This window comes from Pagrus pagrus (genome assembly GCF_965226575.1).
Source record: "Pagrus pagrus genome assembly, chromosome: 20".
NCBI lineage: Eukaryota > Metazoa > Chordata > Actinopteri > Spariformes > Sparidae > Pagrus > Pagrus pagrus.
Window position 1 is genome coordinate 4,876,025 of NC_140207.1, and position 12,671 is coordinate 4,888,695.

General features: G+C 39.0%; 1 protein-coding gene across 2 annotated transcripts in view; it reads left to right on the forward strand.

Moving 5' to 3' along the window:
* LOC311249611 (cadherin-18) overlaps nucleotides 1-12,671 on the forward strand; it is a 182,737-nt gene that overhangs the window by 119,768 nt on the left and 50,298 nt on the right. For both annotated transcript variants that reach the window (XM_084340794.1, XM_084340793.1), the window contains exons 3-4: nucleotides 3,759-4,053; nucleotides 11,298-11,417. In XM_084340794.1, the coding sequence (XP_084196920.1) occupies nucleotides 3,759-4,053; nucleotides 11,298-11,417 (415 nt within the window). The remainder of the gene's footprint in view (nucleotides 1-3,758; nucleotides 4,054-11,297; nucleotides 11,418-12,671) is intronic.

Below are 12,671 nucleotides of genomic sequence, written 5' to 3' on the forward strand. Positions count from 1 at the left end.
ATCTAATTACAGGCTTGATATTTACCACGGAAAGGACAGTCGGCTCTCATCAAGATTCGGGCCCGCAATCAGCAGCGGCTTTCTAATTACTAATTTATTTGCCAGGCCAGGTTTAGATTAGATGTGGCCTGAGGACTTCCGCCGCTCAACTTGTTAAATAGCTCACCTCTGGAAATGTCTGTGTATTTTATACTTGTATTAGTGAAGTCTCTTGCCCTTTAAATATAAATGAGTATGTGTTTGTACCTGTTCGGTAATTGTAAAATGCACCTGGGTTGGCCAGAATTGAGCTTCATGGTCTGAAAGGTAACGTTTGTTGAGTTTTTCCCACGCAATGCTCACTATAGGTATACAGGCTGTCCAGTGTTGTCAAATTCTCCCAGCAGGGATGTCTGATGGAGGTCCAGTGGAGGATTAGCAGAGCTGAAACACTGTAGTAATTAATTATGTAACAGAAGACAACGACGTGATGTGTTGTTTGGTCAATAATGGGTGCAGTGTTGCTCTAATGCTCGAAAATAAAATTGAGCAGCGCGATGATTGATTGTTTCTAAATTTGGGTTACTGTGAAAGTAGACCGTCTTGTTTTCAGCTCTCATCATTACTCCAAGACACTGTAGCTGTGTCCCAATTCTGGGAATGCACCAGTCAAACGTATTTACAGCAAAACAATCATAGCAGTTGGTTGGCCAGCTATTTCTGCAGGCTTGGCAGGAGAACATTATATAAATTCTTGCACAGAAAGCAGATGTAGGGCTGGGCAATACGCCAAAAAACTCATTATGATATATATATATATATATGATATCAGTTTATATCACTATACACTAATCTGGTGAGCTTCATAATTCCCTTAACCTTAACATTCAGTAGTAGGAGTAGATCAAGATCCCTCAACTGACCAAGATTTACATGAGCTGCAAACAGAGAATGTATTTATGTGACTAGAATAAACTGACATCTTAAATCTTGTTTGTCTAAACTCTGAAATGTTTACAGCCAGGAAGCTTGCACATTGGGTCAGTTATGTTCATCAGTTCAGATTTCTACTATTAAAAAGCCATTAAAAAGCAACAGCAGGTGCAGCACAGTAACATCACCATTTGTTGCTGCTGTGTTCCTCTGAGAGCTCTGCTGTGCCTTCGGGTGGATGGGTCTAATTGCTGGTGCTTCAGGTGATAAACTTAATTTGTGTTTTTTCCCGTCTTTGCTGGTACATGTGTTTTGCTTTGGTAACCTACAGACACCATCATCTGCGTTATGTTGGACTGCAGGTAGCCCCGGGGCTTTAGGTTGCCAATGTATCTCCTCACCACTGATGTCTTATTGCATCGTCTATCCACAGCAGCTCCTTACATTTAAGGTTGTTGTGACTGTTGAGCTGTTGTTTTCTCTGCCGACATGAATAAGTTCCCTCCGGCAATGATCGTCTCTCCCATCCAACCATCTGACTTGTACAACAATGGTGCGCGGTGTGTTGAGTTTAATTGGCATAACGAAACCAAACCGCTGTGTCTACTTGTGATGTGATTGGTTGTTAGTAGATTATCAAGCAATGTAACATAGAGCATTTTATGTTGCAGTCAATGTATATTTAGTTGTATATCACCCATCCCTCATCAGATGTATCAACAGTACAGTTATTCACAAATAACAAAGAAAAGGCATTGCAGAAATGAGCTAATACACCTTGCTGAAACATGTGTTGTGACATCTTAAGTTTGAACATTGAAAAATGTTATTTCATGACATAATTAGCACATTTCAGTTGAATATTTAAAGTCAGGTTGGGACAGATGTTGTGACATATTCATGCTACCGAGTGACATTCCTGTTGGTTAGTCTCAACTTGTGACAGCTGCTAATTTTCCTTTGTTATGATTTTTTTTAAACTGCTCAGGTTGAAATATTATGTTTTTATTTTGTTATTGTTATCAGTTGGTTGTTGTTGTTCAGGCGCTGAGGTTTTCGTCTCTGGGGGGTTCTGATAATCGTCTGATTTTGTTGTGCAAACCTCACATATCAAAGTGCTTACTAACAGGCCCATTTTATGTCTGACAAATAGTGCTCGTTGGATTTTGACAGGAAACAACATTTTTTCATTGTTTGATTCCGTCACCAACTCTACAGTTTGTTACTTTGCAAACAGGTATTTATAAACATCCACGCTTTTCCAGGCTACGCATATATAATAATGAGAGAAAGAGTGACATATAATCTCCTCGAAACACAGCATGAATTATTTATTTGCCAGTATGTTTATCCTATGTTCTCCAAAGCATCGCATGAATCTTGTTTGAGACCGAGCTGAGGTGTGCTATGCAATCCAAGGGTTATTTTCACAGTTCATTGATGTGCATCTACAAATATGAAATACAAAAATAACCACCAGTACCACCAGTATGTAAAGCGTTTTCAATGCGCGATAAAAATGGATTGCTCTGTTATGTTGTGACATTTCCCTGTGGAAAAAGGGACTAAAAAAGTCCCATGTTTCTTAACATGTTTTATTCATGGGCGATAAAATGAAATTGTTTAAACTATCATGTTACTGTTGCACCCTGGTTTGAAAATACAGTGGTATTGTAAAATATATTTATAAAGTCTTAAACTGCAACCCAGCTGAGCAATTGGCATGAAAGTCTTAATCCTCATGGTGTCAATTATGACTGAACAAGTGGCTCGTTTTTCTCTTATTCCTCTCTCTCCTGGTGAGCAAGAGGCAGCGCTCTTCCATCTTTAATAGTCTTGTGAGGATATCCCCCAAAACTTTAATCTCCAAAGATGCATTTCTTCAGCAATGCCCGGGTAGACGCAAGCCTGAGAGAAGAATATTGAATAATGTAATGTCTGCATTAGATCTGGGGAGTTTTCTGAAGCTGAGACATATGCCCAGGACCACTCTGCAGTGCAGTAATACTGCAAAGCTTACTGCTTACTGTTTTTAAAGGGTTTATATCAAAGTGCATTACATGGGGTGTGTAATTTATTCTTATGAAACCCAAATCCATGTATTTACATGGACTAGTGCCGTAACTATTTATAGTATTGTCATAATGTTGTGGATTATTTTGAAAATATCAAAAAGTTGTGAAAAATGGCCAACACAATATCCAAGATCACAATCTAACATCTAACGTCTTCAATTTTCTAATTTTTGTCAGTCCAAAGCTCAAGAATAATTCATTAGAACAGATTTCCAGGGTGCAACTATTTCCGTCGCACATCCCTCCAAAAATCTGTCAAGTTCGACTTAACACTTTCTTTGGTTGCACTGGTGCGCAACCAAAGGAATGAAAAAGTTAGAAAAAGAAATGATAAAGTTAGAAAAGGGATGGAAAAGTTAGAAAAGAGATGAAAAAGTTAGAAAAGGGATGAGAAAGTTAAGCGCACCAGTGCACCCAGCGTGAAACGTTAGTCTGGAGACGTGTAGGATGATATAAACCTGAGAAATCTTGAAAGTCTTCACATTTGAGAAGCTTGAAATAGATAATGTTTGGTATTTTTATTTTTTTTTATCATTAAATGTGACGATTGACGAAAAGATTAATCAACCAATCATTTAACTCACTAATAATCATAGTGGTTGAAGTCCCTCCTCAGGTATTTCTCCTGCAGCCATTATACATCAGTGCACCTTGGCCACTGTAAATTTTAAACCCCATGAATCATGTTTTGAAGCTTTAAATCAAAAGCAAGTAATTTTGGCAACGCTCTATTCCCTGTATTCACACCGTCTGTCTGCCTTTTCCCTGCAGCTTCACTCAAACTCAGATAAAGGCGATGGATCCGTCAGGTACATTCTGGACGGGGAAGGCGCTGGGACTATATTTATCATCGACGAGGTGACAGGAGATATTCATGCCACTAAGAGCCTGGATCGGGAAAAGAAAACGCATTATGTCCTGCATGCACAAGCCTTGGACCGCCACACAGAGGAGGCGCTGGAACCAAAGTCGGAATTCATCATCAAAGTACAAGACATCAATGACAATGCGCCCAAATTTCCAGATGGACCCTTTGTAGCTACGGTGCCTGAGATGTCTGAAGTGGGTGAGTAGTGCTACAAAATAAACTGGACCTTTTAAATAATTGCACTCTTCTGTCAGCAGCAGTGTGCCTTAATTTGAAGGATGAGAAAACTGTCTGAACTTGAGCGTTGTGTAGTTTCTTTTCCGATATTCTGCGTGTTTAAAATCCCTTTTTATCCTGGCGGCGAAGGGAAAAATACTACGGCAAGACCTTTGGCTTTACATCTCGTGTATGTTTAAATATATTCATACACATGTCCTTCTTCAGGATGGTTTAAAAAGAGGTATTAGCATGAAGAACTGTGATCAAACATGTTACTACCCCGCACAGCATTCTGGTTTGTCCCCTATGTGATAAGGTTCTGCAGAATGTTTGATCTTCTGTAAGCCAGCCGAGTCCTCTTTTTCATCTTTGTTTTCTGGTTGCTGTGATGGTTTCCCGGGTGGGCAGGTCTTTATAAAGCACTCAATAATGCCTCCACAGCAATCCCCGCCATCGAGACTGTGGAGTCCTCCACATCATAGAGGAAAGAAAAGCCTCTATCCACCTCCTCTGAGACAGCTGCTCCTCGTATGCCCGGCATCATGTGGCAAACATCTATTTTTTATTTCTTTATTGTACTGTTCTGTTTTTAGCTCCGTGAACAAAAGCCACCCTTTTCTCAGTCCAGCGAATTCCGCCTCACAGCACAATAGCTCAGAAGTACGATGCTCAAATATTTCACAGCACTCCTTCAAAACATATGTAGGCTGTCCAAGTGGTGGCCAAACTGCTGTCAGAGCGATTTTGCCTCAAATAAACTATATGATAGGGAGTTTGCGGTGCCGGCAGTTTGTTGAAAAGATTGTATTTATATCTGCCTGTCTAAAATAATCCCTTCAGTTGCTGAAAAGAAGTAGAAAGACTTATTAGAAAAAAAATATCTCAAAGAGAAAATGAACAGCTTCATCAGTTTCTTGCAGTGAGACGATGGAAATGTGCAAAACCGATTAAATATGCAAACCCCAATAGACCTGTAGGCGCCCTCTTTATAAACAGTCAATATCTCCCTGGTTGCATTCATGAATATTCAAGACCAGACGTGCCTGACACACATACAACTTTGCCAGTCAGTGTATTTGTTTCCAAGTCGGATGTGTCAAGTACGTATCTTAATCTCATCTGAGAGTGCTGCACTGTATGTTCAAATGCTTTGTATGTAGAATAATAATATATTGACAGGTACTGAATATTTTATTTCAGGTAAAGGCCCAATCCATTTTCCAGTATTTACCCCTACCCCCTTGTATCACCACTTTACTATATTCTGTCTTCAAGCTGGCCTCCGTTGGTCTCTTAGGCTGTGTTCGGTCCCTGTCCGGCTATGTTTGCTAATAGGCAGCTGAGCCGGTTTTGGTGCCCACTCCAGCAGCTGTTCCCGCCAGTATTCCCTGTTTCCCCTTCCCACAAACTAAAAAAATCTAAGTACATGTCAGATAAATTTTCTCAAAAGATGGCTTCTGTCATTTTAACTCAATCTATTCATGCTGGTGTATGTTCAAGTGTGATTTTGTGCTATTAAGTTGTCTTTTAATTAACTATTTGATGCCACAAAACGGGGGTGTAACATCATGATTGACAAGTGAACCCTGCTCGCAATTAAGTCGGGTGGGTATATTGGCGGGACCTCGATACAGAGGCTCCAACACTAGATATCTGTTGCACTGACTCTGGCTGGATATCTGGGCTTCATTTTTGTGTGAAAAGGAAAGTGGAGACCTGTCATCCATACTAGGAATCGCTAGCTATATGGTTAAATGTGCTAACTGAGCTAACTAGTTATTGGTAGCTACAGTAAGCTACAGTACTCTGGTGATATGCTCCCCCCTATTTCACATATTGCACCTTTAAATCCTGCATACAATGATTTTGATGATTGGGTGAATTAGTTGCTGTAATCTTTATCACAGAATGAGTGCGTAGTAGGGTAATGGAAATACACGTGCAGCACTTGTCTGCACATTGGTATCTTTCATTTAGTTTTAACAAGACTACTCATTTTAAAGTTTCAGTGTTCGCTGCAAACTTCATCATCAGTTACACAAAAAAATAATCAATCGCCATTGATGACCCCAGGGAGGAAATCAAGGACTGTGAAGGGGAAAATAATTAGCCTTTTTTCCCGCCCCCTCTTTTGCTGATGTCCATTAAAGTAATTCCTCTTCGGTTCGGCGTCTGCGGCGTCAAATCGGCTGTAACAATCAACTGTCCTCACACTCCACAGCGCTAATCCCACAGCATTTGTCAATACTGGCGCTCCCAAGTGCAGGAAGGGGCTGTCTGGGAGTGTGGCAGCTAATTGGTTGTGATGCTCTTTTTTCCTGTCTGAATTGATTAGCTGGGCACGTGCCAGGTAGTCCAGCGTTACTGTCTCCCACCTCCCATTCAATGGTACAATAACATGTTTTAGAGTGCCAGATGAAAGGAGTATCAATTTCCCACCACTGTATGTCTCCCAGTTGAGATATCTCTAAATGGACATGCTGGAGATGATAGCTCTGCTTTCCTGTCAATCATTTCACTTCTGGGAAAAGGTTTAATAGTAATTTTCAGAACGCGGTGGCAGAGGCAGCTTGTTTAGATGAATAGTTATGATTTAATGAGTGTTATTGGGACCAATGTAGCAGAATAGTGCGCATGGTTAAATGTGGACTCTTGATAAACAAAACAAAATAGAGACTCAGGGTTGCATTCAAAGGACCAAACACATACTTTTGATTTATTTCCCCCTATTAGCCTTTATCGAATGTTCCCAGTAGATGCCCCTATCCATCCTAAAACACAGATCAATTATGTTTACTACCCATGTTTTATGAAATGTAGTTGCACAATTTATTTTGCCTTCAAATTTCCAATCGGTTCCCATATCCGCTGGCAGGCTCCTCAGAAAATCAACACTTGGCCTCGTATTGACATCATTTATCCCATTACGATGTTATTATTCCAACCCGTCGACTCTCAAGCAACATCTTGGTAACTAATTGCAGCTTTATTACAGTGCACGTCAAGGAGATGTTTTTCCAAATGAGAGTGAAGCAAATGTCATGGTTGGTGGTTGTAATGCAGTTTCAGAGCCCAACCCTTGATCTTTTAAAAAGTGCATTATGTGTTGTGGTCGCAGCCGCAAGTCCAGGGAGGTCAGGAGAGACGGATGGATTGAAACCTAGAGGAGGTGATGAAAGTGGATGTAAAAATAGGACACGGTATGTGACTGGGTTTATAATGGAAAAGGTGATCTGTGTATGTTGAACCAGATCGCAAAATGTTTCTGAAAGAAATTCAGAAGCCATTTTCAGGCATAGTGTGTTTCTAAATAGCCGTTTTTCACCTGCTGTTCCTACTGCGGGATGCTCTCTCATGGAGTCTCTCACTCTCGTGGAGTGAGAATACACTGGAAAGCTTCATGAATATAAGTAACTAATATAGATTCAGTCATCACTTTATTAGGTACACCTGCACAGTCTGATGCAATCCAGCACATATGCCACAAGTCTGCTTTTATGGTGCCTAAAATGTTCAAATTTGAGTGATTCTGTCATTGAGGTGTTAAATTATATGTTGTAGTGATGGTCTTTCTACTGGATTGCATTTTACTGAGAGGTAATTCTACCCCACTCATATACACAAATGTACAGCAGCCACTTTAGCTTGACCTACGTAAGAAACGTGTAATTGAATATATACATTTACAATAATGTCAGATACAACCGCAATTTCCAAAGAAGTCGGGACACTGTGTAAAATGTAAATCAAAACGGAATACAATCACTTGCAAACAAACTGTTTGTTTACCGACAAAGGTTTTACAAGGTGTTCCTGAAAAAGTGAACCACTCTCCATCCTTGCTTGTGAACGACTGAGCCTTTTGGAGATGCCCATTTCATACCCAATCGTGATGCTATCACCTGTTACCAACTGACCTGTTTACCTTTGAAATGTTCTAGACAGGTGATTTTCTTTTTCTTTTGTTGCTTCTGTCCCAACTTGTTTGAAGCATGTTGCTGGTGTCAAATTCAGAGACACCGCAGACTTGAAAAAAATCAATGAAGCTGATGAGGTAAAACATTGAATATACAGTTTGTATTATCTTTGGGCTGTTTTAAATTGAGTACACACGTCAAAAAGGATTGGCTAATTATCACACTCTGTTTTTCACACAGCGTCCCAACTGATGGAATAAAGATTGTGCCTATTCATTGTATAAAGGGGCCACTGTGTATATATTGATTGATGGGATTAGACTCATCTTAAAAAAAGCATCCCCATTGTAAATATAATCCATCTACAATTCGATGTGCACAAGTTAAAGCTTAAATACAGTATGTACAATATGTATTTAAAGACTTAACTTCAAAGTTATTGCAAAGGTTTAACCATCAAAAATAGTCAGTTTGTTGTATTTACAGATAAAACCTGTGTTAAAGGGTTAAAAATAACAATTCCTTAACTGGAATGAGTCCAAGTAAGTTTGCAATAATTATCGTTAATGTTTTCAGTTGCTTACAGAGAATTTGTGCTCCTTATATAACAGACAACCAAAGTCTTGTCATGTATGTGCTTTGTTAGTGAAAGCCTTATATGGTAGTTTTACTATGAAGTCTTTTCTCTCCAGGATGCCTTCAACATGAAAAAGGTTACTGTGACCTTCAAACACGTGAGACAAGATTCCTGGCAAGGATTTACTGATTCTTAAAGTTAATATTCAGCCAGCACATGCATACTGACTCTTGAGTATTGACTCTCTTTTGAGTAGCATTGAACCTTTTAATTGATCGTTTATCACCTTAATAATTACTTATTTATGTGATCTGAACATTTGTCGAAGCTTTCTGAGCTGAACAGTTGTTGCACTGTGCATGCATAGGGAGTGTATTATCAGTCAGAATCTATATACATGTATATATATATATATATATATATATATAGATAGATAGGTAGATTCTTCACAATATTCTTTGCTGCACAAAAATATTATTCATACAAGGTCACAGGAGAATTTTCTTTTCTTATGCCATTAACACAGAACAATTCAAGGTCCATCAATTAAATTATGTACTAACTAATAAGTTTTGCAAGACAGATGATTTAGAACCAGCTCAGCTTCCAGAGCAATCCCAGAATTGATTAAGTCCCAATAATTCCCAGTGCAATTTTGGCTGCAAGGTTGACAGAGAGTCAGAGTGCCCAGGCACACTGTGGAGTGCATGGTTCATTATGGGTGGCATTTCGCTCTACCCCTCCAGTTTTCCATGAAAAAAATAAGCAATATCAGGTGTGACACAGTGGAGCGAGTTTCAGTTGTTTAATTTAGTTTAACTTTCTCTCAGAGAAAAGAAAAAAACAAAAGAAACAGCAAATGTCAGAAGGTTTGCAGGCTCTGTGATGGATCATATAGCTCATGTGTCTCACAACACAATCATACAATGATTCTTACATATTCTAATGCATCGTATAAGCTCAAAATGCAATTACAATGCACTCATCATGCAATTATAATGGGTTAATGAAGCTTGTAATGCTGTTTGAGCAACGCTTCAAGTGTTAAATTGAACCACAATGGCTTTTACACAGATTTTTTAAATAACGGTGTAAATAATGAGCATTCCCGCTAAGTTTTCCAATTACTTGTCTTTGTTTTTGTCATCTTCTGCGATGGAAATTGCATGAAAACCAAGACTGGGGCTTGTACTCATATTTTCCATTTACAGGTTTTACAAGGTTTAACAGCTGAAGAAGAAATTGACCTTTCTTGTGTAATAACTTACACACACTGCAGCCAGCCTGTGTGCAACAGCACCTGTGAACAAGTGATTATATATGATTACTCTTGATTACATTTTATAGACGGTTAATTTCTGACAGTGATCATTCATTTGTGCTTACATAATGGCGCCTGTTTGCCAATAAGCAATCCACAATATCTGCCTTTTTCACTGTTTAGACATTTGTGCTGGGGAACATCGTGTTTTTGCTAGAATCTATGTTAGTCAGCTGTTTCTTTGGGTTGAATAAAGAGATTCTCTTGAAGCTACATCTCATCTTTTTTACTGAAGTTATTTCCAGCCTTTTAAGTATCTCTCTCTTGCTAACTTTGCTATCATATATTTGAGATTGTACGCAGTGAATCTCCTTGGATCTAAATTCACCAGACATGGTTGCTAGTGAGATTTTTCTTTCAACACATAACCAGCAGTACGTCCAGTGAAGTGGAAGAAGTATTCCAAGGAGGATTTACTAATATGTATGATATTTTTGAGTCAATGATATTACTGCTTTAATGTGTGTGTTGTATTTCACTGGGTTTTGCTGGTATTGTTGGGGTAGCTTAATCTACATGGATACATCATATTCCTTAAGGTATTGATGTGTTTGTAGCTCGTGAGAACCACGTTTCTACAAAGTCACATTTTCATGAGCTCAGAAAAACCACCCTGATTTTAGCGTTGCAGCAATGCATTTTTGCAGATAATCCAAAGGGGTTTTTAAATTGTTCATTTAACTCAAGAAGTAGGAACATTTTCCCAACCCTGGAAGGAACAACAAATATCTGACAAGTAATCTGTGACTAAATCTTGGTGTAGCGGAGTAGAAGTATAAAGTTGCACAAAAATGTACCTCAAATTTTTACTGATGTATCAGATTTATTGGTATCAGTTTACATGTTGTCCGGTCGGCTCCAATGTGAGATTTTAACGCAGAAAAAGATACTTGGGGTGGTTTATAATTATGACATTTCCTGTGAAGTTTGCTGATATTAGTGAACGTAGTACTTAACTAGCCATTTTGGGCAATAAAGGTATGTATTTTTGATAATCACATGTGTAGGATCATTGCAAAAAATATGTGTTAATGTTTATATTCTGTTTATATATCAGTATCAGATGTTTTAACACCCCAGTATCGGTATTGGTATCAGCCCCACGAAAAACAGTAGCTGCCAGGCTCTAGTAATGTCTTTATGACATTAATGTCGTTTTAACACACGTACGTTTGTCTTATATTTATTTGATAACTACATTTTAAGGATTATTGGCCGATATTAGAATTTTTTACTAGAGTAAAAATATAAGGTTGTATTAACTTGGAAAACTCAAGTAAAGCACAAGTACCATCAATTTGAACTTAACCACTGTTTAAATCACATTAATATACTTGCATAGACATGTGTATACCTTTTAACGGAGTAATTATGAGGAAATAATTTTGCTGTGTTCTTTTTTTTTTAGGCACTTCTGTGTTGCAAGTCACGGCGACTGATGCTGATGATCCCACCTATGGAAACAGTGCCAGAATAGTCTACAGTATTCTTCAAGGACAGCCATATTTCTCCGTCGACCCCAAAACAGGTGTGGTATGACTGCATGCTTTGGGGAAAATGCTGAGGCAAAGCAAGCTCTTACAAGTAACTAAAACTATAAATGGAGGTAATAACTTTCTTATAATCTCTTTTGTTGATCTCCTAAAGTGTTCTAAAGTGATGTGTATATCACGCTGTGAAATCTGTGCACCATACGCTTCTTGCAGTGAACATCCTGTTCTGTTATTGCAGCACGTCTGACATCATAAAAGCTAAAGCAGCCACAGCAGAGTTATGGACTACTCATACGGCTGCTGTGTTGTTGAGCACGCAATCCGCTCTTTGTGGCCTATAACTAACTTCTCAAGGGTCAAAGGAGACATTTGTAGAGATGCCTTCAGAAAGCCATTGTTTCCTGCCTTTTTGAAAGGAGATAAAAAGCCATCCTTTCAGGATCCATCTTTTGTCTGAGGGGCCTTTGCTGGAATCTATTAAATGTTAATAAACCTTCTAAAGTGCAAGACATATAACTTTTATACAATGTGAAAAAATGTGTGGTTGTGAGTGTGTGTGCGTGTCTGTTTATTTCTGATCTCTCTTTGTCTTGCAAAGGAGTGTGTACATGCACGTGTGTGTCTTTATTTTTTGCATGCTTGCCTCTGCCGCTGCTGCTGCTGCTGCTGGTGCTGCTGTCGGTTAACATGAACAACAATCCACTTGTATGAATTGATTCATTGCTGTCTGGAACAACTATTGGCCCCTTTGAGACTGTACCGCCCATGTAAAACATGAATTCTTTGCTGAATGAGCAACACAAATGAATTGCTGAATATTTTGACTTTACCTCGAGGGAAAGGCAGTAGGGATTGATGGAGCAATTTCACAGCGATGTGGTGAGGCAGGAGCAATGCCAGTTTTTGAAGGAAAGCTGGGCTTTCTCACACAACACCACATATTTTGTTCTATCAACTATACATTATTGTAGTCTATTGTAATCTATTTTGGATCATGTTTTGATTGTAGAAAAGTGATTATTACAGGGGTTTTTCTTTCCTTTTCTATACGCAGAGAGCTTTTTGGATACATCAGATGGCTTGTTTTGCTTGAGCTGACTCGGCATCTTGTCTGCATTGTAATTCAGCATGGGGCGCGCAGAGGAGTAGGGATGTGATCGAAGGCCTAGCCAGCTGCACTCTGCACAGCACTATTCCACCCACACATATTAATTTATACAAGTCGGCAGTTGTTTTCGCCGCTGGCAAACCACCCTCCTCCCTCAAATTAGGACAAGGAACTCCAGCGG